The 27,018-nt window shown below is 52.6% G+C and overlaps 1 protein-coding gene and 2 non-coding genes across 7 annotated transcripts in view; 1 reads left to right on the plus strand and 2 right to left on the minus strand.

Moving 5' to 3' along the window:
• DPP9 (dipeptidyl peptidase 9) overlaps nt 1-21,019 on the minus strand; it is a 36,074-nt gene extending 15,055 nt beyond the window's left edge. For 3 of the 5 annotated variants that reach the window (XR_012498027.2, XM_019744013.3, XM_074337624.2), the window contains exons 1-13: nt 20,885-20,969; nt 19,873-19,925; nt 17,554-17,644; nt 13,636-13,889; nt 9,285-9,397; nt 7,623-7,796; nt 7,373-7,541; nt 6,610-6,723; nt 4,790-4,918; nt 3,584-3,645; nt 2,143-2,243; nt 1,044-1,221; nt 669-831 (exon numbers count right to left, since the gene is read on the minus strand). Coding sequence is in view for 4 of the 5 variants with exons in the window: in XM_019744013.3 (XP_019599572.2) it covers nt 669-831; nt 1,044-1,221; nt 2,143-2,243; nt 3,584-3,645; nt 4,790-4,918; nt 6,610-6,723; nt 7,373-7,541; nt 7,623-7,796; nt 9,285-9,397; nt 13,636-13,889; nt 17,554-17,609 (1,513 nt within the window). In the remaining variant the exon portion in view is untranslated. Of the gene's footprint in view, nt 1-668; nt 832-1,043; nt 1,222-2,142; nt 2,244-3,583; nt 3,646-4,789; nt 4,919-6,609; nt 6,724-7,372; nt 7,542-7,622; nt 7,797-9,284; nt 9,398-13,635; nt 13,890-14,684; nt 14,705-17,553; nt 17,645-19,872; nt 19,926-20,884 lie in introns of those variants that run through there. The other 2 variants (XM_019744014.3, XM_019744015.3) reach the window with 2 other exon arrangements.
• Nucleotides 21,020-21,333: 314 nt separating this feature from the next.
• On the plus strand, nt 21,334-21,405 carry TRNAG-UCC (transfer RNA glycine (anticodon UCC)). The gene has a single exon. It is a non-coding gene; the product is annotated as a tRNA-Gly (tRNA).
• Nucleotides 21,406-21,567: 162 nt separating this feature from the next.
• On the minus strand, nt 21,568-21,640 carry TRNAV-CAC (transfer RNA valine (anticodon CAC)). The gene has a single exon. It is a non-coding gene; the product is annotated as a tRNA-Val (tRNA).
• Nucleotides 21,641-27,018: the final 5,378 nt, after the last annotated feature.

Genomic DNA, 27,018 nt, shown 5'->3' on the forward strand with positions numbered 1-27,018 from the left:
CCTCCAGCCCCGCAAGTGCCTCCTCGCTGTTCCTCCAACACGTCAGGGACAGTCCTGCCCCAGGACCTTTGCACAGGCTGCTCCCATGGCCTGGAATACTCTTGTGTGGCTGCCTCTGCCTCCTCCACCATGTCCTCAAGCTCTCTGCTCCATGGCACATGACCCAGAGACATCCTCCTGACCTCCCGTTCTAGAAAGAAAGCCCCTCACTCTCTAACCTTTTATTCCATTGCATTTCCTTTCTCATGCTCATGACTCCCAGGACAGCATCTTTCATGGTTTTTGAATTACTACTCAACTCTGCCATCGTGACATGAAAGCAGCCACAGATGACAGGTACATGAATGGGCCTGACCATGTGCCAATAAAACTTTATTTACAGAAATAGGCAGTTAGCCAGATTTGACCTGCAGCTATAGTCTGCTGACGCCTGGTATAAGAAGGGCCTGGCACATAGTAGATGCGCAATGACTATGCTGATTGAATGAACACATAGCTGGCTATGTACACCCTCGCCAGGCTGTGAATGTGTGGGGAAGGCTGGCTTCTTCCTTATCTGCCCCCTCCCTCGGAGCCGGCTCCAATACAGGGCGGGGTCAGAGAACAAACTGCATCAAACCACAGACGGCTGCCTCAAAGCGCAATGGCACTTGTCAGGCTTTGCTCACCTTCACTGGGGCTGAAGGGCTCGTCCCAGTTGTAGCCGCTGGGCTTTAGCAGGGCAGTGACCTTGTACAAGTGGCAGAAGCCGGTCTTGCACTCGTTGGCGCGGATGAAGCAGAGCTCGTCCTCCCCCTCTGACTGGGGGAAGGGATAGAAGATGTCATGAACCTGTCCAGAGAGAGAAGGCGTGTCAGGAGGTGGGCTGTGCCCTGCGAAGGAAGGTGAGGCCCTGACAGCTCGGGCTCCGTGAGGCCACCCCCCCCCCAGTCCCCGCTGACTCTCCCTCCTTGGCAGGGGGAGGCCTGAGTTCACTTCTCTACGTGGGGCTGACTCAGGCTGTCGTGGAACCCCGGGTGCACCCGGGACGCCCCCACCCTTACGTTGATCCACACGTCGGTGACCTCTTCATACACCACGTATGGCTGGATGTTCCTGGGCACGGCTCTAGCGAAGGCCTCCCGCTGCTCCTCATTCTCAGTGGTGGGGATGAACAGGGCCGGGGGCAGGAAGACGAGCTGCAGCCGCTGCTGGGGCCGGTCCAGGAGCATGGCCCAGGCACTGAGAGGGCGCGAGAAGCGGGGCTCAGGGCCAGCACAGGACCGCTGCTGACACCCCCCTTTGCTGACCCCACCGACACCTGACCAAGCAACCCCGCCACACACAAAGGTTTCCTGGTTGGTATGCATGTTCAGGGTAACACAGGAGGGCTCCGTAACCCGACTTCTGGAAACGTCTCACATCATTAAATCTTAGAGCAGCGTCAGAAGATTAAAGTGAAAACAAAAAAATCTTAGAGCAGAATTTCAAAAACTCTGGAATTTCTTTTTAACTTAAACGTATTTTAAATGGGGATCTGTCAGGACTGTAAGTGGAAAGGCAACATGTCACCATAAACAGGGAGCAACTAAACCCAAATCGCAGAGAACCGTCGCAGGGATATGCGATTCTGGTGAGAGCCTGTGGCTCCCCCAACAGCTGTCTCTGTTAGGAAGGGGGGCCTGGAAAGTGTTTTGAGCAGGGGAAGCACATCCTTTGTGTAAAGGGGCCAATGAGACAATATTTCAGCTCTGTGGGCCACACAGTGTCCTTCACGACGATTCAACCCTGTCATTGTAATACAAACACAGCCACAGTCTGTAAATGAGCGTGTCCCTGTGCCAATAAAACTTTATTTGCACATCCTGAAATGTGGATTTCGTACTGTTTTCCAGTGTGATGAGCTATTATTGTTCTTCAGGTTTTTCCCCCCTTACTCACTGAAAACTGTGAAAACCATTCTTGGCCTCACGAAAACAGGTGGTGGTAAGAATTTAGCCCTCGGGCTGTGGTCTAGGGCCCTCGTTTAGACATCTTTGTCCCTGACCCGAGCAGAAGGGCTAGGAAGTGAGTGAAAAGGGAATGCTTCTTTTGGTGACTCTACCCAGTGGCCCACCCAGGGTCCCGAATGTGAGTGACCTGGATCCCGTCAGACACACTCACTACTTGCCGTCCCGGGTCCACCCGGCCCTGGCGATGTATTCCACCTTCGGGAAGAGTGTGCTGAAGGGCTGCACCAGCTCCTTCTCTTGGGTCAAGATGATCTAAAGGGAAGACAGACTCGGGTCACACTCCTGCCTGACCACATGCTACCCAGGAGCAGAAGGCCACTGTTCGGGGTACACTGAGTCCCTCCAAATCCGTATGTTGAAGTCCTCGCCTCTTAATACCTCAGAATGGGGACTTATTTGGAAATAGAGCGGCTGCAGGTGTCATGAGTTAAGATGAGGTCATATAGGAGTAGGGTGGCCCCAATTCAACAGGACTGGTGTCCTTATAAAAGGGGGAAACGTGGACACGTGCATCACACAGGCAGAGCGCGTTGTGACGAGACACAGGGAGGAGGCGGCCATCTACAGGCCCAGGACAGAGGCCTGGGACACACCCTTCTTCATGGCCTCAGCAGGAACCAGCCCTTCCGCACCTTGACTTTGGACTTTTAGCCTCCAGAACTGGGAGACAATAAACTTCTGTTGTTTAAGCCGCCCAGTGTGTAGTGCTTTGTTATGACAGCCTGTTGGCTGAAAACCAAGGGTCCTGGTGTGGGTTGTCACTGTAGAGTGAGGTGGCCTTCGGCAAGACAGCCTCTGGATGCCACAGCTTCCTGGAGCCTAAACGAAGCTGGCACGGCATCTCCCAGGAGGGTCATGGGGAGAGAGGCAGGCATGGCCTTAGCATATCCACACCCCAGTGGGCCATCACCCCGTCCCTGAGCTGCCGGCTCTGCTGGCATAACCCACACCCCCGCAGGACCCTGCTCATCTGACAGGGCCAGGGACTGTTTAAAACAAAGCCACTTAGGGCAGATCCATGTCACGTATGCTAGAATATTCTGGTCAAGAATGGAGAAGGGATCTGGTTAGGGCCTAAATGTGCCCCAAACAAAAGCCGACCACTAAATTACAAAACGAAGTGTATTTTATCTCATACTTTTCTGTGAAACATTCCACAAGAAGGCGTTTTGGCAAAAATATGCAAGGGCTTTCTCGGCTTGTCTGAACTCTAACCTCTGACATGTGGGGTGTTTCCTTTCGACGCCTGGTGTCTCCGTCCCTACAGCCCCTTGGCCACAGCCTCTCTTGCCCCCCTGGCTATGGGGACCTGAGCAACAACTCCCTGTGTGATGGGGACCTCTTATCATTTCAGAGTGAGGCGAAGAGTGCCGGGGGGCTGGGAGGGGGGTTGGGGGGAAGATGCAGGGCCTGGCCTGGAAACTAGGACTCTGGGAAATGCTTTTCAGGTTCAGTTGGCCAAGGGAGCACCCGCCCCTGGGAAGGGGATGAGCAGCTTGCTGGTATTGCCCAACTATCTACTCGCTTCCAACACATACCCCAGCCACTCTTCTCATCTGGAAGCTTCTCCGTGATACACTGGCCCCTCTTACCTTGCCCTGACTGTCGGTCTGAAACTCGGCCAGCTTCAAGGCGATCTTGGGATTCTTGCTGCCTGCAGAAATGAAAGCAAGGTGAGCCCAGCAGGTGTCGCTCCCGTGGGCTGAGAGCAGGTGTGGGGGTGGAGGGTGCAGGGTGATGCCCACAGAAAGGTGACACAGGCAGTGGGGGGGCAAGGGGAGGAAGAGTGTCCAATGGTCTCCCTGTGGGCACGTCACCCTCTCTGGTCTCGCACAGAGTCCTCAGGCAGAACTTTCTCACACTGGGCCCGGAACTCGTTCCAGACAGTGACGTGACAACCTCTTTACAGTTTAAGGACATAGATCAGACTCTGTGCTGCTGGGAGGGTCGGGGGGACACATACACGAGGAAGACAACTGCCTGCCTTTGCAGAGCTTAAAATCTGGCTGAGAAGACGGGACACACCCGTAATAAAGCCACCTGCGAAGAAAGGTGGCACATAGCCCATGTGACACAGCCATGGCCCTGAGCTACTAGGAGGCGTACAGACAACCAAGACAAGCTTCCAGGGGTGGGGTTTGGTTCAGGCTCCAGTTATTTCAATGAATTTCAATTCTGCCGTCATGGCTCTAACACCCCAGGCAGGGAACGTCTGAGCCTCAGTTTTCTCAGGTATCAAATGGGGAGGTGGGGAGACTGACTTTTCCCATTTGCATGGGTGGGGGGGCTAGAAATACCTTGTAGGAAGGCTCTATCTAGCAAGGCACACAGTAGGTGCTCACTGCAGGTGACAATGACTCTTTTATATGTTTCCATGCCAGTTGCAAACAAGGGGACTGCAGGCTGTATCTGGTCTGCATGTGTATTTTGTTCAGTTCACTAAGTATTTTTAAATAATTTGAGTGATGTTTAAGAATTGGGAGATTTCTCGGATGAGTTTGGATTTCCAGTTTCTCTTGAGAAACGGGACAAACTCAAGTCTGTATTCTCACAAGATGGTAAGTGTCTGGCACGTCCCAGGATGGGGCCCGCACCCCTCACCATCTCCCCCCAGCTCCTACTGCCTCCTGGGCCCCGAGGCAGGGAGCCGGTCACCACCGAGCGTGGTGCTGGCTCTGCTGTTGTTCCCGAGCTTGGCCTGCTTCTCTGGGTCCTCTGGGCGCATCCTGGTTGGTGTGTCACCTTGCTCTAAGGACTCAGGCCACTGACCAGCCACCTCACCTGTCCTGGGAACTCACCTGTCCGGGGGTACCGGTATGAGTCTGTCTTCCTTTCTTCTAGGGCAGGAGAGGGCACGTGAATGACCTCCACCTCGGACTCATCGACCTCCTCGTAGAGGATTCGCAATGTCTTGTGGCCTTCTGAACCTGGGAGGGGCAGGGGATACCGCTGAGGGTGCCGGGAGTCCAAATGCCTCCTGTACACATGGGGGACCCTGCTCTGTCACAGCAGGGTCCAGACAAGAGCGGTAGCCTTACAGTTAGAACCCCAGCTCTTCCCTTTACTAGACCTTCAGCCAGTCATGTCTCCTCTTGGGGCTTCGGTTTCCTTCCCTGTGCAATAGGGACAAGAACTAAGCTATTCCCAGCACAAAACGGCATGGGAGGTGGCGAGGTAGGGTTTTTATGAGCTGAATTATGTTATGTCCCCACCAAATTCCTATGGTGAAGTCCTGACCCCCAGGACCTCTGAATGTGACTTTATTTGGAGATGGGGGTCTTTAAAGAGGTGACGAAGGTCAAATGAGCTCATTGGGGTGGGCCCTGATCCAATAGGACCGGTGTCCTTATAAGAAGAGATGAGGACACAGACACACACAGAGGGAAGAGCACGTGAGGACACAGGGAGAAGACGGCATCTACACACCCAGGAGCGAGGCCTCAGGAGAAACCAGCCCTGCCCACACCTTGGTCTTGGACTTCCAGCCTCAGCACTATGAGAAGAGAAGTGTCCACTGTTTAAGCCAACCAGTCTGTGGGACGTGGTACAGCAGCCCAAGCTGATTAACACAGGTTCGAGAAGGATTACAACAAAGTTCACTAATGAGAAGTAAGTGAATCACCAGGTGGTGACAGCTCAGAAAGGAGCACGTGACTGGCAGTGTGGATGTCATAGGGACGAAGCCCATAGCCATTCTTCCTCGACCAGCCCTTTCCTTCCTCAGCTGCTGAGAAGGTTCCCCATCTGCTGTTTCCTGTACCCTCACCTATGACTCACTGTGGACAAACCAAAGATGTCTGCAGAAACATGCCTGCAGGTGGGGCCCCTCCACACCTGCTTTACAGGCGGAGCTCCGGAGGTCCAAGAGGCAGAGTGGCTGGCCTGAGGCCACATGGTTTGGGAGTGGCAGTGCCTCAGCTCAAAATCAGTTATGACAACCCCCGATGTGCCCACACATTGTGGACTGTTCCCTGGAGGCAGAAAGGGCCCTGGCTGAGAACCACTGACAGACTCTCAGAAGCTCACCCCCCAGGACATGTGTAAGATGTCCTGGTTCACCAGACCATTGTTTAGGACACCAAGTTAAAACCAAAACCCAAGAGCAGAAACAGCCACTGTCTGTCAGCGTGGAACTAGTTCAATAAACCGTGGCTCATTCATGCCGCCAGGTCGTCTGTAGTCATTAAAGCATTCTCTGTGTGCTGATTGCAAGGGCTGAATGTGTGTGTCCCCCCGAATTCAAATGTTAAATGCTACCACCCCGATATAATGGCATAGAGGCCCCAGACAGCTCCCGTGCTCCTTCTGCCATGTGAGGACACAGCGAGCAGCACGGGCTATGAACCAGGAAGAGGCTCCCACCAGGTACCAAATCTGCTGGCACTTTGACCTTGGACTTCCAGCCTCCAGAGCCTGAGCAATAAATGTCTGCAGGGCAGAAGCCCCCAGTCTGTGGTGCCGTTACAGCAGCCGGATGGACTGACACACTGATGTCGACAGAAAGGTTGTCAGGGATTTTTTAAGTGAAAAGAGCAAAGAGCAGAAAAGCACACAGACTGGGACTCTCTTACTAAAAGAAGTGTGTTTAGGGCGTTTTAAAGACTGGAACGGGGCCTACCCTCCCAGGAGGCTGTGGGGCACCACCAGTAACCGGTGAAGCGGTCGAATTCTTCCTGGATGACAAAGGTGGCCACGCCTGCAGACCTGGGGTCCTCGAGGACACTGGATAAGCCTGGACGGGGAGAGAGGCAGGCAAGAGATGAGGAGTCTCGTTTAGCGCAGGTTTCCCCCCTCGGCACTGCTGATGTCGGGCCCGGTCTCTCTGTGGAGCCGTCCTGGGCCCTGCGAGCTGTGGAGTGGCATCCCACCCAGCTGTGACAACTAGAAGTGTCCCTGGACATGGCCAGTGCCTGAGTTGCTCCTGGGTGAGCCACTCAGCTTTAGAGCAGGGACACTGGAGCTGTGGGGCAGGACGGGGAGCCAGGGACCCACGATCTGCGGCCACGACCTGCAGACATCTGCAGATGAGGGAGGTCACTTCTGGTGTGCAGGGGCGTGAGGGAAACTCGGGAAGCAGGTGAGAGATCTGAGCTGGAGCCATAGAGCTGGACAGGAGAGCGGAAGTAGGAGGGGCCGAGCGAGCAGAGGCCCACAGTAAGTGCCTGGCAGGGAAGGCCACGGAGGGCCACATGGGAGGGTGGCACGTGACAGCAGGATCCAGGTGAGCGGAGTGGGGGCAGGGTGCTTTTTAGAAGCTGGACTGCTGGCTACCATGGCCGTCCCCAGGGAGTGCTGGCCCAGCCCTGGCCCCACAGGCCACACCCCTGGGTGCAGGTTCCTGTTTGCCCCGGCCAGGACCTGGTACCCTCCACCCAGCTCACCCCTGTGGCAGAAGGTCAGCCGCCGCTCCTCGCCTGTCTCGATGTTGGCCACCCACAGGTCACTGTTGTTGATGAAGGAGAAGAAGGCGGGGTCGGCAGGGCAGATTTTAGGGTCCATCCGGGGCCCAGAACATTGGGTCTTGATTTCGAGTGGCTTCATGGGGGACACCTGGGGACAGAGAGGCCCGGCTTAGGGGGGCAGGACCCCGGCCACCCGGCCACCCGCCCCCAGCCAGGGATCAGGTCTCACCATGAAGCCGTTCTTGCCCCCGTCCCGACAGTGGAAGAGGCTGTTGCTGGCCTGGAAGAGGAAGAGGCCGCTCTCGCTGTGGAAGTCGTAGGAGGTGATGCCGAACACGCCTAGTCGCTTCCGCTCCCGCAGGAGCTCCTCCTCCCGAGAGTAGACCCCATGGTGGGGCGTGGCCTGGGACACACGGGGACAGATGCCAGTGTCAGACAGGTGCCAGGTCCGGCACCCTGGGCACTCCTGGTAGGGCCCTGACTACCTTATTTGGGTCCTCACCACAGAGAATGTTCTGCTGAGTAGAACGGGAACACAGCCCTTGACCAGGTTGCCAGAGTCCACACCTGGAGGCCTGAGAGTGCCCAGCGGCCCTGGGACAATGGGGGCTAGCTGACAGGTTTCCAGGGCTCACTGGGAGCAACTCCCCTCTCGGCCCATCTTTGGGCTTCCCTGTGCCCCTTTCCCCACCGAATCTCTACAAGGCAGACAGGCTGTCCTCTGTGCCACAGCAGGGAAGGACCCTGCTGGAATGCTCTTCCCTGATCCCCGATTCCAATCCTATAGACACCCTCCCACCCTCTTCACCACCCCTTCCTGCTAAAAGCATTGAGCTGAACCTACTCAACACCAAACATTCATACTTTCTGCACAGGTGGGGGCAGGGCAAATTTGGGAGACCACCTAAACGACTAATGCTGGGGGCATCCAGGCAGGGAAACCATTGTGGACACTACGCAGTTGTCCTGAGAATTCGGAAGATGATGTGGAGATGAGCAAGAATAATGACAAGAAACACATTTTTAAAAAGCAGAACCCTGGGGTGGCCGTACGGCTCAGGTGGTTAGAGCGCGAGCTCTGAATAATAGGGTTGCTGGTTCGATTCCCACATGGGCCAGTGAGTTGTGCCCTCCACAACTAGACTGAAGGACAATGACATGGAGCTGATGGGCCCTGGAGAAACATACTGTTCCCCAATAAAATTTATATTAAAAAGAAAGAAAAAAAAGGTCTTCAAAAGCAAAAAATAAATAAATAAGTAAATAAAAAAGCAGAACCCAGAGCAAGACTCTCCTTACCCTGTGACAACAGCTACCTGAATACAAGTTCGTGGGCTTGGGGACTTAAAGGGACAGACAAAAGGGAGAGCTGTTGTGTTGGCATGGAGAAATTCAGAGTGTGTCACTCATCTCACACACACACACACACACACACACACACACACACACACACACACACACCTTGGTACTGTCATTATTCTATAATCGAAAAAACTAAGCAAACATAAACCAACGAAAAAGGCACTCTAGTCCCTCACCCACCATCTTCTCCCTAGAATCGAGCCAATGCTACATGACATTATTAGCCAAGTCTCCATAAAACAGGCCTGGCCCAAGTTAGTTCAAGTCTTTGGTGAGGCATTTAAAAGGAAGAGATGATTTGATAAGGGTTCTTATCTGAAGCCTAGACTCTGTGGCTGGAGCACAGCCTGGGGGAGGGGGAGGGCAGTGGCACGCAGGTGCCTGAGCTGGACGCTCTTCTCTGCAGGGTCTGCGCGAATTGTGTGGTGGGCTGGGCCCTCAGGGGTTGAGGGGAATGGTGTGCAGCCTAATGATGAGGCCGGTGCCTGTTTCCCTCACCCATGGGCAGTGCCCAACAGGTATAGCTCACCTGGAAATGGTCCAGCATTTGCTTCCAGGACAGGAGCAGCAGAGCCTCTTTCCGGACCTTCCTGGGGATCTCGGAGTAGAGGAGGGAGTTCTCTCGGCTGCCGTAAGGCATCCCTTTGGGGAAGAGGGAAAAAACCAGAATGGGTGACCTGGCCCAGGATAGGAGGGGGTCTCAGGTGGGGGCTGGCCTCAGGCTCTGCATGGCTGGGCCCAGCTAGTTCCTTTTGCTTCTGCGTCATCCTGCCGGCACATCCTGGCTGCACACCCACCCAGACAAGCTACAACCACAGGTTTCAGCACATCAGCAGTAGTGACAGGGTCTTCCATCACTGAGATGTTTGAGCTGAGTATCTTGGCCTAATTACTGAAGAAACAACACGAGAGAACAAAAATGGGTGGTCAAGTAGCTTCTTGATATGGCAAGTGACATGGGTTTTGCACTTATGATAAAGTTTGCTCGTGACGTATAGCTAGTAAAAGAACATACTTGGAGAAAATTATTAGGTTCATAAGGGTTCCTTTTAAAGCGGATTGAACGCAAATGGAAAGTTAACTTAGGTGTGTGGCTGGGAAACAGTCACGTTTTGATCTCTAAGGGCGCTTTCAGCTGCTTTGACCTGCCTCGTTCCCAGCTAGGCAGACATGACGCTGCTGGGCTGGGCCGCCCATGGCGTGTGCTCTGCACAGCCTGTCTGCAGGCCTCTCTGCGAGAGCCGGAACTTTCCAAACAGGAAGTCAACAGCGTGGCCTTGCCAAGGACATCGGGGTTGCCTCCCTACCCAGCTGATGAGTAAGCGATGACACCTAATGGCCTAAGCCAGCACATTCCCTGGATGACGGTCCTTGGCACCTCGGACAGTGCCGACCCGCGCACTACGCGGGGTTCTGACATGACCGATGACAGCCGCTGATTTCTGCCATTTCTGCCCCTCTTCTGCCTTCTCTTACCAGCTCTGCCCCATCTTTAGGACCAGCACACTGCCCCCACCTCCAACCCTCACCTGTGTGGCAGGTGGCCAAGGCCTGCGCAAGTACCAACTCCAGCCCTGTGGTCTAGGCGACCAGCCTGGGGGGCGGGGGGCATGTGGCACTGGGCCTGACACAGGACACGAGGACACAGTGGTCTTGCATGTCCCCTCTAAGGGCTCCCAGAGCTGTCTGGGGCCCTGTGCCCTCCCTGTCTGACATGAGCTGCCTGTGTGCAGTAGGGAGGAGCCGAGCCACGTGGAGCAGGAGAGCCAGAAGGGAGGGTTCCCTGACACTGCAGTTTGAGCCCTGGGAACCTGAGCCGCCCAAATCCCATCCTCCTGGCAGCAGCCGGCAGCATCCAGCAAAGTCTCTTTTCTGCTCCATTTCGAGTGCATTGGACTTCATCAGGCATGTTGGAAAGAGCCTGCCCTGAGGACCTGGTGACTGGCTCCACATGCCCCACACAGCAAAACCTTGTGCCCACCAAGGAGGCAGGGGTCCCGGGGGATCGCAGGGGGCAGGTGGAGCTTAGAGCGGCCGGCTGCACATTGCCCTTGGAGGCCCTTTTTGCTCTACCCACAAAGTCTGCTGGCTGCCAGCATTGTCCCGGGTGGTGGGCTGGGGCAAAGCCATATCACAAATACTTAGGAGTTCTCGGAAGGCCTGCCCCAGGAACTAGGACATGAAGAGAGACCAAGGGTACCCCCACGGGTGTTAGTGATACAGACTGAAATCAGCTCAAGGCTGAGCAATGTAACCTAAAAAAGGCAGCACAGCTCTGTGCTGTCCCGGGCGTGCTTTGGGGTCTTTGCTGTATCCACAGCCCTTGTCTGGAGCTGCCCCGACACACTGGGGTGGGCACTCAGAGCCTCCTGTGGACCTCGGGCACACACCCACCCCAGCCACGGACATGCACACGGGCCGCTGCCTACTGGACATGTAGGCGTCTGACCCATGCCGAGCCAACCCGAGTCCTTCCCCCAGCCACGTGGAGAAAGCTCGCCATTTCTTCTGGTGGCAGGAACCTAGAGGTGTAAACCTGGGAGTGGAAGGCAGGTGGGCATTGAGGGTGGACCCATGGAGAAGAATACACGCAGGGCAGATGCCTGGGCTCCATGTAGCTTGGGGTGCCACGTCATGAGTCCTGGAGTGGGGAGTGGGGGTTCCCTGAGACGCCCCTGCATTCTTACTACAAGGCACACTTAATGGCTCAAAGGAGCTCGGAGGATTTCTGTCCCTTAAAGCAGCTCTGTGGCCGGCTGAACAATGGCTCCCGAAATGTCCGCGTCCTAATCCCAGAACCTGTGAATATGTTACCTTCTGTAGAGAAAGGGACTTTGCAGATGGGATTAAGTTATAGATCTTGATCTGGGGAGATTAGCCTGGATTATCTAGCTGGGCGCCACATGTAATCACACGCCTTATGAGGAGGAGGCAGAGGGGGCGGCCAGTTTGCTCTGTGGTTAGAGCACGGTGCTCATAACACCAAGGTTACCGGTTCGAGTTCCACATGGGCCAGTGAGCTGCGCCCTCCACAACTAGATTGAAAAAACAACGACTTGACATCCTGGAAAAACACACTATTTCCCAATATTCCCCAATAATAACAATAAAGGAGGAGGCAGAGAGAGATTTCAGACACAGAAGAGGAGGCAGAGATGTGACGATGTGACCACAGAGGCAAAGATTACAGTGGTGTAGCTACAAGCGGCGGAGTGGCAGCAGCCACCAGAAGCTGGAAGAGGCCAGAAACGGATTCTCCCTTAGAGCCTCCGAGGGAGTGTAACGCGGCCCTGCCAACACTGATTTCGGCCCAGAGAAACTGAGTTCAGAATCCTGGTCTCCAGAACTGTGAGCGAATACATTTTGGTTGTTTTAAGCCATCATGTCGGTAGTGATTTAGAACAATAGTGCCCCAGGAAACGCATACAAGTACCCTGAGCAGGACAGAAACCTGAACTTGAGTGAGTGAGTGGCTAACGAAAGTGAGAGAAAAGGGTCAGGGGGCCACGGAACTGCATGAACAAAGAGGCAACAGCCCAGCAGAGTCCATGAGTCTTGGCCACTTTCAGTCCTAACAGCCAGGCTCCCTCTTGTCTAAACAAAATGCGAAGCACATCCAGCCCCAATCTCTCCTAGGCCAGAGCTGGCAAACTGTTTCCCGTAAAGGGCCAGATAGTAAATCTTTTCAGCTTCATGGGCCACATGACCTCTGTTGGAAAGCAGCCACAGACGGAATGTAAACGCGTGGGCATGCTGGGCACCAGGAAAACTAGATTTCCAAAAGCAGCCAGCCATCACTTGATGACCCCCGTTCTAGACCCTTCTTCTTTCTAACCCAGTGCTTGCCAAACCATCATCTGGTTTCCACGTGGGTCTCTATGAGGAGGGCCTGCACTGACTGGAGAAAGGGGAGAGCCATCTGGTATCCAGCTTGGTCACAGTCATAGCCGGGGGTCAGCCTTGGGCAGAAGATGACCTTCATTTGTTCATTCCATCGTTCCCTCCAATATTGACCGAGGGCCTGCCCAAGAGCAGGCATTGTCCCAGGGACTGAGGATATAGAGACTGACCCTACCAGGAGAGTGCTGAGGTTAAAAACCTGCCCTGGGTCAACAATCATGTGGCATGCTGCTTTCAAACCTGCTTGGAACTGCCCTGTGGGACCTTTAGGCAAAGTAGGGCAACATTCATTCGCTCAGCAGATACTGAGTGCCCACCTACCAGGAGGCCACAGGTGCGGGAGGCCTGCTCCATGCCCTGAAGGCTCTCACATGGCCCAGCAGGGAACACAAATATGTGAACAACTACAGATGTGTAGAAAGTGCTGCTCGGGAGGCAACACTCAGAGGAGGAAGTAATTAGCAATTAACATGCTTATCCAGGTATCTAGGGCAGGGACAATAAAAATGTGGCAGGCCACCTTCGGTCGTTACCCCACAGGGCATATGGCAGCTTTCCATGAGCCTCAGGAGCCTTGTAACACATCCCTCCACAGCCACCCCTACTGTAGTTACGTGTGACTCCCACTGCGTAAGCCCAGCCCAGCCCAGCGCAGGAGCTGGGAAGTGACTCAGGAGGAGGCCCCGCTGACTGGTACTGGAAACAATCTCAATGGCTCCGGCCCACGTACCAGGCCCAAACCACGGAACCATGCAACACAGATGGCATGGGACGGCCATCTTCTCCCCTCACACGCACAGCTGACCTATTTGGAGGACCCTTGGGCCAGACCTTCATTGCAAACACATGTCACCGTGGGTGGCAGTTTGTTCAGGGCCAGGCTCATCTATTTGGACCTTCTACCTAGGAGGACCTCTGGAAACTAGAGGACTCAGCAACAGCTGTCCCTGAAGCTGCCTGAGGGCGCCGGGAGGGCTCACCCAGGTAGTAGAGGCGGTGGGAGTGGGGGCTTGACTCGTCCGTCTTCTGCACAAACTGGAAGTCATGAGGGGCCTTGCTGACGATCAGGCCTGAGTTCTTGCGGCTGCCGTGGATAATATTCCGGAGCCCTTCCCACGAGTGCTTCTGCACCTGGAAGCAGGATGCCGGCTCCTCCATCTCCACCGCGTCGCCCCGGTCGGATGTCGCAGCCCCAGTGGCCATCCTCTCCGCCCCCTCGGAATTCAGCGAGAAGCTATGAGGAAGAAGGGGCAGGCAGGAAGACAAGGAGAAAGGGAGTGGTCCCTGAGTTCTGTATATAAGCTGCCTTCTCAGCAGACACCCCAATTCCCCCAGCTAAGCGCCATACCGTGCAGCTTTCCCTGTCCCCCCGAATATTTCTCAAATTGTTCCATTTCTCTCCAACACCATGAATGCTAAGATCTAAGCCACTGTCACCTCTCGACTGAATGACTGTAACCTTCTACAGCTCAAGTCTGCACATCTAGTGCAAATCTGATCCCATCACTCAGAACTCTTCCTTGGTTTTCCACAGCAACTAGTATAAAAAACAGTCCTCACCTTGGCCTTCAAAGCTCTTTCCTCTGACCTCCACCAGACTCTTGAACCTCATCCCGTCATCACTAGGGCCCAGGCAAACTGGCCTTCTCCCGGCTCCTCAAACAGGCCAAATTCCTCCCCACTGCAGGCCCTTTGCTCATGCTGGCCCTTCTGCCTGGAACACCTTTTCCCTCTCTTTACTCAACGAACTTCTAATCTGATCTCAGCTGAAACACCTGTCAGCTCCTCAGAAACCTACGACTATGCATAAGGAAGCTGGTCTCTCCAGCAATCTTAAACATGCCATCTGGTTATCCAGCCCTCAGAGCAGCAGTCACAACAGCTGTCTGTCAATCGCCTGTCTCCATGTCTGCATAGCTGTGTCCCCAGAACCTGACGTGGCCCTTGGCACAGTGGGCATTCCACAGAGAGCTATGAGAGACACACTCGCCCATGCAGACGCCTGAGCACAGAGAATTAATCACCAAACCTCGTCACAGTGCTGTCAGCTTGCTGTCCAGCAGGGGAAACTCTTGTGCCTCATTGGTGGCACTCAGAGAAGCAGGCAGATATTTGCTGGGGACGTGAGAACTTCAGGTGAGAGGATGATGGGCACACCTCCCCTCAGAGGCCGTCCCACTCTCCTCCCACTCCAGGAGCAGCTGCGGCCCTCCCCCAACCCTCTCTGCTAAGCACACTTCTTGACCACACTGGACTGGCCAGGCAAATATTTGTTTTAGGGAAATCTAAACACAGCATGGGGACTTGGTTGTGGAAGAGCCAGGGTCGTCCCATGAGGCCAGCCAAAGGAAGCAGGCTGGCCCTGGTTTCCTCTGGGGCCCCAAATGGCCGAGGGCCTTGCTGGGCGCCAGGAATGGGTGCTCCGGGATTAGCAGCTTTGTGAGCAGAAGTCCACGTTCCCTTGTCGGAAGTGGGACTTGAAGCTATTGCTATCCCTGCGGCTGGGACAGCACAGGGCAAGGGCTTTAGAGAAGTGACAGGCAGAGCTGTGCCCCCCTTCACTCAGGCGCCCTCTGATTCCTGGAAGGCTTTGTTCCCTGCTAGCAGGAGACCCCACAGAGTGGCTACTGGAAGACAAAGGACCTCTGCCTGCTTCAAGAGGTGGGGCCAGAAAGAGACCCAAGAAGGGTACCTATGGCTTCTGAGCATCCATTGCAGGCTGATTTTCCGAGTTCCTTTTCTAACTAAATTCTGTAACAGACGGGAGGAGAAATGTCCCCCCTTGATCAGTGCTACATGACTTGGTCAGAGCTTGCAGGGTACAGCGAGCTGATGTGTCCTGCACCCTGTAAGAAGGAGCAGTCAGTTGAGCTCCTCCTACAGTGGCTTTGAAGACATAGACCACAGGCCAGCAGAACCTCCAGGGCCCTCGGGTCAAATAAACAAAACCCAGAGAGGGCGGGAGATTCACTGAGGGGTGTCAGGCGGAGGCTGGGGTGGGGCCACCATGGCGCTCCAGAACCCACATGGCCCCAAGAGCTGCCAGCAAGCCCAGGACACCAAGCCAGGGGAACTCCTCTCACTGCCTAACCCTCCCAAACTCTTGCCATTGCAATTCAAGCCTCGCTCATGCAGAAAAACAGATTGTGACCTCCACGGCCCCCAAAGGGGAAGCTAAGAGCCTGGCTGAAGCACTCACAAAATCACGTGGCTTATTTCCACAGCAAAGAGTGGTAAAAATGATCTTGCCTCCAATCACTGCAGAGAGCCCAAGGAGCAACCACACAATCCAGGAGATGAGATACGAAATGAAACATCACGAAAAACTTCTAGGAATCTTCTAGATGCGGCCAGGCAGCCTGAACTCCCAGGCAGGCTAAGGCTTAGTGCTACCGCCTGGCCCTTGCTCACCTCTGTCCTCCCCAGAGGCAAAGCCCCAGCTGCAGGGAGAGACTGGGGGAAGAGGAACAGGTGGACGAAATGGGGCCCTGACGAAGCAAGTCTGTGCCGCCCTCTCCCATCCAGTGCCAGCCTGGGCTGGGCTTCTCTAGTCAAGAGTTTACACAGCTGGGAAATGAAATTGGATTGTAAGCCACTTAGGTCAGGTCCACCTACACTCTCCTTCTGCGAATTGATAGGGTGCCTCACAGCCCGTGGTGCCACCAGCAACTACAAGGGACCTCCCGGTTCAGTCATTGTCACGGCCCAATGGGAGTTCTGTGATCTCTGTCTGAGCTGGTGCTCCAAGGGCTGGGGCCACTGCCCACTGGGGCGTCTGCCAGAGACGCACACGGGGCCTGTGATGAGGGCAACAGGAGCAAGGCAGAAAGGAACTGTGGAGTCTCAGCACTGGCCGCAGGTCTGGGAAGCTCAGGCTGACCACAGTGATGTCAGGGAAGGTGAGCTAGGCAGGTGCCAGGCAAAGGGGAGCCGGAAGGAAGGGATCGAGGCTCCAGAGGGAGTGGCCCTCAGGACACTCGCTGTGTGCCTGCAGCTGAGGGTTTCCAGGAAACAACAGGCCACCCTCTGCCTGCACAGCCGGGGCCTCCAGTTTTTACGACCAGCCATACAGTTAGCGTGCAGCCCGGCCTGTGCCCACCCATGAGAAGGGAGGTACGGGTCCCTGTCACTAACCGACCCCCTGCCGCATTTACCCATCAGCCATGGGGACTGCCTGTTTTCAGAGCCTGCGTCTGGGGAACGAATCACCATGCTTAACATCATGCCTACCTTCCAGAACCATCTTCAGTTCCCTTCCAACCTCCCCAATCGCTTGCGCTCGATAAAAGCAAATGAGCCTGAGAGTCAGAAAACTCATACTGACATAGGTCAACTCGGTCAAGGAATTCCTGTGGTCTCTTCGTCTTGTGCCAGGCCCCAGATGTGGAATTTAACAAATGCCCGCACCTGTGTAATTACCTTTAATCCTCACTGTAACCTTGGCAGGTGCGTTCCGGGGTCAGCTCCATTTGGGAGACTGGCAAGTGGGCTCAGAGAAGTCAAATGGCCCGACCAAAGTCACGACAATGAAGGGGGCGGGGGAAGCCCAAGTCTGTTGGGTTCAAAACCCGTGTTCTAACCACCAGGCTAGTGGTTCTCTATTGGGGGCTGATCTGTCCCCAGGGGACACTGGGCAATGAGTGGGGTGCTCTGACATCAAGTGGGTGGGGGCCAGGGACACTGCTCAACACTCCACGGAGTGACCTGGCCCCGATGTCAGCAGTGCCAGGCCTGAGAAACCCTGCACTAGCCCACGCTGCCACTTCACGCAAAAGAACCAAAACTGCACTTTGGGGAAATGCAGAAATGTAGGGGAGTGGGGGGGGGCAAAGGCATCTTCCCAGACCTAAGACTGCAATGCCCCCAGCAATCAGGGCTCCCGCAGCTGTGCCCCTTACCTCCTCCAACTTCCTGTGTTCGCGTTGTCCAGACGTAGCTTCTTAACCGTCCGCATTAACTACTCAGCTGACCTCAGGAGGGTGGGGGCACCTGGGAGGGGAGAGACCACAGGGTTGTAACTCCCAGCAGGCAGCCCAGGGGTGCACACTCTCCCCCCCCTTCTTCCCTCTACTTCCCCAGGCCGCCCTCCATGCCTCCGGGGAATACCCATAGCCAAGGGCATTCTGATGAGGCAGACGATTTGGGCACTGCCCTGAAATTTGAGAGGTTGTCTGGCATTTGCCAACTACCAGCATCTCTTTGCCGAGGGGTTCTCCCAAGGTGAAGTCCCTGAGAAGATGCGAGTATCAAATGCCCCTGAGGATGCCATCCACGGACACTTGCCAGAAACGAAATAAACCCAAATTCTCCATTGGGGCTGCTCCCTGGTGGCCTCCGTGACCTCACCTGCTCCCGCCCTTGACCATGACCTCCAGCACACTGGCCTTACTCTCCCCTAAACACACCACTCATTCCCACCTCAGGGCCTTTGAACTTGGCCGCCCCTCTGCATAGGACACCCTTGCCCTGCTTTTTGTCTGACCTGCTCCCTTGAGCCTTCGGGTTCCAATATCACCTCCCCAGAGGTCTTTCCTGGCCCCTGAAGCAAAGTTGCTACTGTGTCACCCCCATCACAACACCTGGTCTTTCTGCACAGCACTCACTCTAGGAGAGTGGTTCTCAGTGGGGGCGATGCTGCCCCCCAGGGGACCCTTGGCGATGCCTGCAGATATTTGTGGTTGTCCCCACCGATGGGGGTTGGTGAAGGTCAGGAATGCTGCCAAGCACCTCACATAGCCCAGGACAGTCTCCCACAACACAGACCGATCTGACCCCAGTATCAGCAGCGCTGAGGAGGAGAAACTCTGCATTCATTATTTGGGGAAAAAATTGAGTTAAATTCTTAGGCTCACACTGCACCAGGATAAATCCCCAATGGTCATGTGGGGTTTTATAAACCAGAATGATCCCCAGCATCTGTGAGTCACTTCCTCTCCCTCTCCCTACTCAGTTCATGTATTTAAATGTATGCAGTATCCCAGGACCTCAGTAGGTCAAATGAGTATAGAGCACACAGGACCTCCTGGGGAGTCAGTGGAATGCCCTAACCCCAGGGGTCTCAACCAGGGACGATTCTGCCCCCCAGAGGACATTTTTGGTTGTCACGACTGGGGGGGGCATGTTACAGGTAATCTGATTGGAGACACCGTCTCACAATGCACAGGATGGCCCCCGCCCCACACACTGCAAAGAATGACCCGGTTCCAAATGTCACTAGTTCTGAGGCTGAGAACCCCTGCTCTGAGTGAGTGAGCACTCCTTACTGAAGTGCCAGCTCCACAGGCTCAGGCCCGTATCTGTCCTGTTTCTGATGTATCTTGAGCCCAGACCCGTGCCCGGTACATAGGAAGCACACAAACATTTTAGGTTGAGGGAAAGTCACCGTCCTCACCTGAATGCTATCTAAAGTGAACTGGCCTCCTGGTGTGATCAGCACCCAACCACCTTCTCGACAAGCTAGGTCCCAGGATGACAGGCAGATGCCCAAATGCTTAAGAAAGCAGGATGGAGATCATAGGGAAGAGGTGAAGCAACATGTCACCATAAAGAATCAATGGCTCACTCTCAGTGCAGCGGTGAAAAGAGTGGGGTCTGGTGTCAAAGATATGGGTTAGGATCCTGACTCTGCCACTATGGGCTGTGTAACCTTGGGGAAGTCACTTAACCGCCCTGTGCCTCAATTTCCCCAGCTATAAAATGGGACTGCAGGAGGGCTACTGTGAAGATTAAATGAGACTGTGCAGGTAAAGCACCTGACATAGCAGAAACTACATGACAGCTAATATTGTCAACTAAACAAGTTATTTAATATCACACCAAGGGGCGAATTGGAGGAGACTTGGACTAACATCTGTTTCAGGACCAGAATGCACACCATTTGCTGACCAAATGCCAGGCACTGGGTTAGGTGTGGGAGGGTGCAGCCACACCGCTGCCAAACCTAGGTGGAATCAGCACCCTCCCTTTTTCTCCCTCAGTCTTTGAGGGGGTTCTTACCAAGGCAGCTGGAGGGGGATGCCAGATGGAAAGAAAAGTCTTCAGCAAGAGCACACAAAGCTATAGCCACTGGCCTGGGTTCCAGCCAATGGTCCCATTGGGCAGTCACCCCAGGGTTATAGAAAACCACTTCCTGCTGACTTCTATATCCTGGAGCAGGCAAATGAATCTCACCAGCCCACACCCAGCCTTCCTGGCCGCCCCACCCCAGCACAACTGACCTTCTAAAGGGTCCAGAAAGTTTCCATTCCAGCTGCAGGCATGGGACACAGACCTTGACAGAGTAAATGTGTCATTAATGAGGTGGGTTAATGGAGGGACTGGCTAACCACTTGCTCTCCTTCCACTGGGGAGTCTCAATTGTTGGGCTTGATTCTCTCTACCTGGACTGATTCTAGCCAGGCCTCCCGCCTCACAGCCCTGAGGTGCTGTCTGCATGCGCTGAACCACACCTAGGAGAAAGGTCCTCCCACGGAGCCCAGTTCCCTCGGGACTCTGCCAGGGACGGCAGGGGTTGGTGACCACAGTGCAAGTCTGGGCTTTAGTCCCAGCTCCTCGAAAGCAGGTTCGTTCTTGCCGCTCAGGCAAGTGACTTCCTCACAGTGGGGGATGGGAGGGTTGACAGGAGTAGTGGGAACAGGCCGCTTCCGATGGCTCAGCGGCAGCATGGATGGGGAAGTGTCAAGGTTGGTCTCAAACTGTGCGAAGAAGGTGGGCGGCTGGACAGGCCTGGGAGGAGGGGAAGCTGAGAGGAGCTGGACCCTGTGGGGATGTGTGTGTGGGGGAGACCAAGCACTGGTGAAGAGGCAAGAGGAAGGTCTGAGAGATGGCCTCTACGTTCATATAGGGAACGTGTGTTTGTATGGGGAGGGGGAGAGGTGGGGGCCTCCAGAGCCTGAAAGGAAAAGAGGGCGTTCTTGGGCGCGGCCACCCCAGAAGGGGCCAGAGCCAGGTGGCTTGGGCAGCGACAGGATGTGTAGAGGCGAGGCCGGGCCGGGGAGAGGCTGAGCGGTAGCCCGGGCAGAGGAGGGGGCGGGGCGGAGAGGAAACCGAGGTAGAGACTGGCAGGACCAGGAGTGGGACACGGCGGGGGCGGTGTGCGGGGAGGCAGGGGCGGAGAGCCCTGGGAAGGCCTGTCAATGGCGGGTCCAGGGTCGGGAGTAAGGCGGGGCGGGTCAATGGAGGGTTCAAGTTCCAGGCCGAGGAGGGACGGGGCGCGCGGGTGCTGCTCACCGGGGCTCGGAGCTGGCGCGGGGAGGCGGCCAGGCAGAGCAGGGTGTCCCGGAGCCGGAGGAGCCTCAGGTTCGCGACTCCATGCCCGGGATTGCGGCCCCGGAAGTGGCGGGCGCGGGGGACAGCGGAGACAGCGTACACAGGGGACCAGGCGGCTCAGGCCCCTTTGACCCGGAAGTCGAGCGGCCCAGGCGGTGGCCAGTGATTGGCCACCTCCCGGCCGGCACCAAGGCTGCCTCGGCACTGGGGGGAGACGTACAGGTACAGCCGTCGAGGGCCGTGGCGTGGAACGTCCCATGGGCGGTGTCTTCTGGTGCTCACCGGGACGACAGGGAGAAACACCCCCATGTAACTTGGTATCATCCAGCCAATCCAGTGATTTTTTTTTTTTTTTTTTTTTTTTTTTTTTTTTTGGCTAAGGATGCCTGGAAAAAGTATTGCCCGCCGTCGCGTTGGTGGTATAGTGGTTAGCATAGCTGCCTTCCAAGCAGTTGACCCGGGTTCGATTCCCGGCCAACGCAGGCTATCCATAGAGCTTTTCTGTCTCTAAAATACCCTTACCCATTTAAAATTTTCTGATAAAATTATAGAACTAGAATTGCTATTAGTTTGAAGTAACTTTTAAATTTACTGTTACTTTGAAATAAAACTTAAAACTGTATAGCAAGCAAGAAAGACCTTTTTGTTTCCGCCCGGGATCGAACCGGGGACCTTTCGCGTGTGAAGCGAACGTGATAACCGCTACACTACGGAAACACGTGGAGACGAGACTTCTTGAGATTACTATATAAAGACAATATTATAACAATTGTTACATCGTAGTTCCTAAAATGGAATTTCATTTGGTTGCGGTAGTCGGAGATGATTTCCGCTTTTCCTAAGTACCCACCACTCTGCTTGATGTAGTGGAATCTGAAAGGAGGAAAACATCCAATAAACATACGTCTTTATTTATCGTCAACACACGTCCTATTTAAAACAAACACAAAAATTGCTCACAAACCCATTTGGAAGCCAATGTTTCATTAATTCATCTCATAGCACTTTTATTGAAAATATCACCTAAGTGTCTACAGGTATTTACAATGTTGATTGAGTCCAAATCACTTTCTAAAACAACTTTCTGTAAAGTATTTTTAGTGTCTGCACGCTAGGGGCAGGAAATTTGGAAGAAGGGGAAAAAAGCAAAAAAAGAAACAAACAAAAAAAAGCCCGAAATGAAAAATAATTTTCATCTCATAACCCAGAGCTAACTTTTTGCATTTTAAAGAAGTCTTTTTTTTTTTTTTTTTTTTTTTAATTAAGAGAAGGGAAGGGTGGTTGTGGCAAGAATGTAGGATCAGACTGTTGTAAAATGTGTTTCCCCACCACCACTGGACCAGGATTTGGTGAGAAGAGTAAGGCACTGGCCTCAGCTGCAAAAATTACCGGGTCTCCAAAAAACTGAATAATCGAGACAAATAATATTTTGCACGATTCTAAAGTATCATATTAATGACAGATTAACTCCATAATGAACAAATACCAAAATTTTAAATCAGGACAGGTTTTGACAGGACAGGCTATTTTTCCCCAGAGCATTAAAGCATATTGAAACTTAAAAGTAGGTATACTAAAGCAATGTTAAGAACTTACTATAATTTTACTTTCCTGCATTTAATGGATGCAAAAACTTTATGCAAACATTTTCAACATCTACTTCTCAGGGGGGAGGGAAATTAGCCATTAAAAAATACATAAAACATATACTGAGAGACACATAGTTTTCCTTTTGCCTCAGAGCCCAATTGTCACACAGTAATATATACTGATACTTCTGTATTAGTTTCCTACCGCTGCCGTGACAAATTACCACAGGCACTGGCTGAAAACAACACAAGTTTATTATCTTACAGTACTGGAGGTCAGAAGTCCAAAAATTGATTTTAGGGGGCTAAAATCAAGGTGAGGGAGGACAGGTTACTTCTGGAGGCTCCAGGGAAGAATCCGTCCCCTTGCCTTTTCCAGCTTCTAGGGGCCACTGCATTCCTTGGCTACAACATTCCAACTTCTGGTTCCATTGTCACATCTCATTGAGTTTGAATCTCTAGCCTCCCTTTAACAAGGACCCCTGTGATTACATCAGTCCGACACAGCTAATGCAAACTACCCTCAAGATCTTTCAGTTAATCTATCTGCAAAGTCCCTTTTGCCAGGTAAGGGAGCGTAGTCACAGGTTCTTGAGATTAGGATGTGGACCTGGGGAGGGGGGCATTATTCTGCTGACCACATCTTCGCTCCTCACTAAACATTCTTCTGTAACATTACTTTTTACGGCTGCATAATATTCTATCCATTTGTTCATTGAACAAGTATTTATGACCACCTGCTTTGCAAATTGGGGTGGGGTGGGGTTGGGGAGGTGCCAGGGCAGAAGTCCAAGCTGGACTGGGGCTGGTGACGAGGAGGCTGATCTGAGGGATAGTTAGAACCTAATATTGACCAGACTTACTACTTCACACCCACCAGGATGCGTATAATCAAGAAGACAGACAATAACAAGTGTTGGCGAGGACGTGGAGAAATTAGAATGCTTGCACATTGCTGGTGGGACTGGAAAATGGTGCAGCTGCTATAGAAAACAGTCTGGCAGCTCCTCAAAAGGTTAGGTATAGAATGACCATCAGATCCAGCAAGTCCACACCTAGGTATCTACCCAAGAGAACTGAAGACATACATCCACAAGACATACATCTGCAAAAACTTGTCCACAGATATTCACAGCAACAGGATGCACGATAGCCAAAAGATGGAAATAGTGGTGGGGGACTTGTGAGGTCAGGTAGGTATTCTGGGGGTGCCTACACACTCAGAGAGCCACCTTGGTTGAAAAGGGTGATAATTCGTCTTTCCACTAGGTGTCAGCAGGGGCACGGCCGGCAGAGTATCACGTAGTCTCCCTTAACCCCAGCATCACCCCCTCCCCGCTGCCCACGCCATCCTCCCATCCAGCTGCACGCTGAGCCCCACACCTCCGCATCTCAAAATCCGACCCTCCCCTGCCCCAACACACACCCCAGAGTTTGCAGAAGTGTCTCTGTCTCCAAGCAGGCTGCCTCAGCAGTCAGGGGTGCTGGCCTGTCCTAGCAGGGGTCTAGCCGCTCTAGGAGCACTTCAGCAAATGTAGAAGGAAGAGGAAAGAGAAAGGAAAGGTCAGTGCATAGAGATTCAATGTTTCCAGCGTGGAAAACATTTCTTGCAAAAGCTCGCTGCATCAGACCCTGTGTATGTCTGAAACTAACATGCATGAAATAGTGGAAACGCATGCTGGGAACTGTTCTAAGAAAATGTCACATTTTAAACTCATGGAGTCCTCCTATCAACCTCATGACACCAACACTATCAGCATTATCAACCATCTTCTAATGGGAGAGAAGACCAAGGCACGGAGAGGTTAGTAACATGCTCAAGGAAACAGAGAGAAGTTAAGTAACTTGCCCAAGGTCACACAGCTTCTAAGTAACAGAATGGAGAGTCAGAGCCAGGGGGGTCTGGCTCCCAAGTGCATGGCACGAAACTAGACTGCCTACTACATAAAGTTCAAAGTAATCAAGATACCTAAAAATAAAATCAAATAAAAGGCCATCAATCTGAAACAGTCATTAGAACATCAGCCTTCTCACTGTCATGAATATAAGACACCGTAGCCTCATAGGTTTCTGGGCAAAAGAACATAAACAGCCCAAATGTCCACTCACAGTTTGTGGGAACCATAAAATGAGAACACTTTGTGTTCAGAGCTAGGGCAGTGTGGGGAGGTGTATGTCATACGCAGTCAATTATAGAAATCTCGATCCATAAAGGCGATATAGATATAGATATAGATATAGATATAGATATAGATATAGATATAGATATAGTTATAGATATAGATATAGATATAGATATAGATATAGATATAGATATAGATATATACACTGGTGGTGCCAAAAAAATGTATACAAGTGGACAATGTTTGGTCAATGTTGCTCAAGCAGTAGTTCGCTGTAATCAGAAGTGTCTGGACGCTGATGGTAACCACTTTGAGCCCCTCCTGTAATTGCAGAAGTCAAACGTGACTTGTATTCATCTTTTGTTATCAGTAAATATTGAGGATTGCAATTTCAATACAGTTTTCTTAAACTGTGTATACATTTTTTTGGACATATATATATTTGGGTATATGCATGAAATATCTCTGGAAGGAATCCGTGAAATGGGCAGCAAGGGTGGCTGGCTATGACCTTTGGGTGAGGTACCTGGGGCTGGCGCATGGGCACTTGGATGGAGGGGGACTGGCTTTTCACTCATCCACTTTTATACAGGTTGAGTTTCTATTTTCTAAACTATCCCAAACATACAGAAAAGCACAGGAGACAAGAGAATCATGGCTTTAATATAAAAACCTCTTTTCATTTACAACTCATTTAGATAAAAAATGGCACACCCCCCCCCCAATACAGTGGAGTTAAGAAGGGAGCCGGGGGATGTGCTGATGTAGAAAGACCCCTCTCCAGCACCCCCCCCCCCAGACATTTGAAATTAAAAAAAAGGCAAACAACAGATGGGGCTGGCTGTTCTTTGCACAGGCAGACATGTGAAAATAGATACGCTTGGGAAATTGCTCCAATCAACTAGGAGACACCGTGAGGAAGGTAATTTCTAGCAGTAACTAGATTAGACTGCCTTCTACACAGATGAAGTTCAAGGTAATCAAGATAACTAAAAATAAAAGGCCATGGAACCTTTTTCAAACAGGTGGGAGAGAGCCTTGCTTTTCATGGTACACCCTTTTGTCATGTTGAATTTGGATGAGCCAAGCATTCGCTTCGTAATTAAAACCCACTAAAATGGTAAGAATATAGAATATTTATTTGGAGTCTTTTTAAAACAATAAAGAAGGCATTTCTGAAACAGTTGACGTTCTCTGTGAACTGGTTTCACTTTTTCAATGAAAAATTAATTAAGAAAATAATGAAAATTAGCGAATTAGTTAACCAGTAGTTAGATAATGATGGCTAAGGTGCTGGGTCCTGAACTGGGTGTTTTAATCCCATCTTTATTATAACTGTCCTTATGGGGGTTTGGACACTCATTATGCTCATTTTGCTGTTGGGGAAACTAAGGCTCAGAGTTAAGTTACTCCAGGAGCTGTGTACTGGAGAGAGAGAAACGGGGTGAGAAAGAGGGAAAGAGGTATTAATTTCATAAACAATCTTGCTCCCTTCATCCTCACGCTGGCCCCTGCAACAGCTAAGAGGAATTTTGGCTATTGCAAATACTTTTAAATTATTTGTTCCCTCGGTGTCATAAGAACAATAATCACGTTTATTCTCAATACCATGGTGGTAATTCTTTGATTATCAGGCGAGATTTGCAGTAGCTGGGAACTCCCCACTCCACCATATCTGCCATTTTCATCGATGTATGAAATGATGCCTTTTGTCTGAGTCCATGCTGGAGGCCCTCTCCCAATTCCTGCCACTTGGAGTTTCTTAAATTCTATTTCACACACCTCAATCACCACATCCACGATAATAGACGACATTTATTACAGACCTCCTGGGCACTGGACACTCTTCTAATATATTTCATTCTCTCAGCTACCCTGTGAGGTCTGATTGTTAATTCCATTATGCAGATGGTGAAGCTGAGGCCCAAAGAGGTGAAGCCACAAGTTGGCCAGCCAGGGAGTGGGGATTTTAAGTCTGGCATTCTCACTCCAGACCACACGTTTCTATACCCTGCCACAGTTAACCCAGTGCTTATACATACAGAAGTGGCTTTCTTCATCAAGAGACGGTGGCAAAGGAGTCTTGTTATTTTTGCCATGGGGATGCAGGAATGGTAGATAAAGGATATAGAAGAACTGGGAGGTTGGCAGAAGCCACAAAAGGGGGAAGCCTGGGGGCTGGGGGCAGTCGTGCATGCAGGGTGAGACTCTCCTCCCTCCCTGCCTCCTTCTTTCTCTCTCTGCCACTCATTTCTCTGTCTCTCGAGGCCACTTTGCATTGTTCAGGAGTATTCTTAGCTCTGCACAATCAACCGTCCCTCATCTGAAGGCTAAATGTAAGGAGAGATGGGACATTGGAAGGAGAGTGACAAAGGGACATGAG

The sequence above is a fragment of the Rhinolophus sinicus genome, chromosome 15 (assembly GCF_057876585.1).
Source record: "Rhinolophus sinicus isolate RSI-liver-muscle chromosome 15, RSI-T2T, whole genome shotgun sequence".
NCBI classification, from domain to species: domain Eukaryota; kingdom Metazoa; phylum Chordata; class Mammalia; order Chiroptera; family Rhinolophidae; genus Rhinolophus; species Rhinolophus sinicus.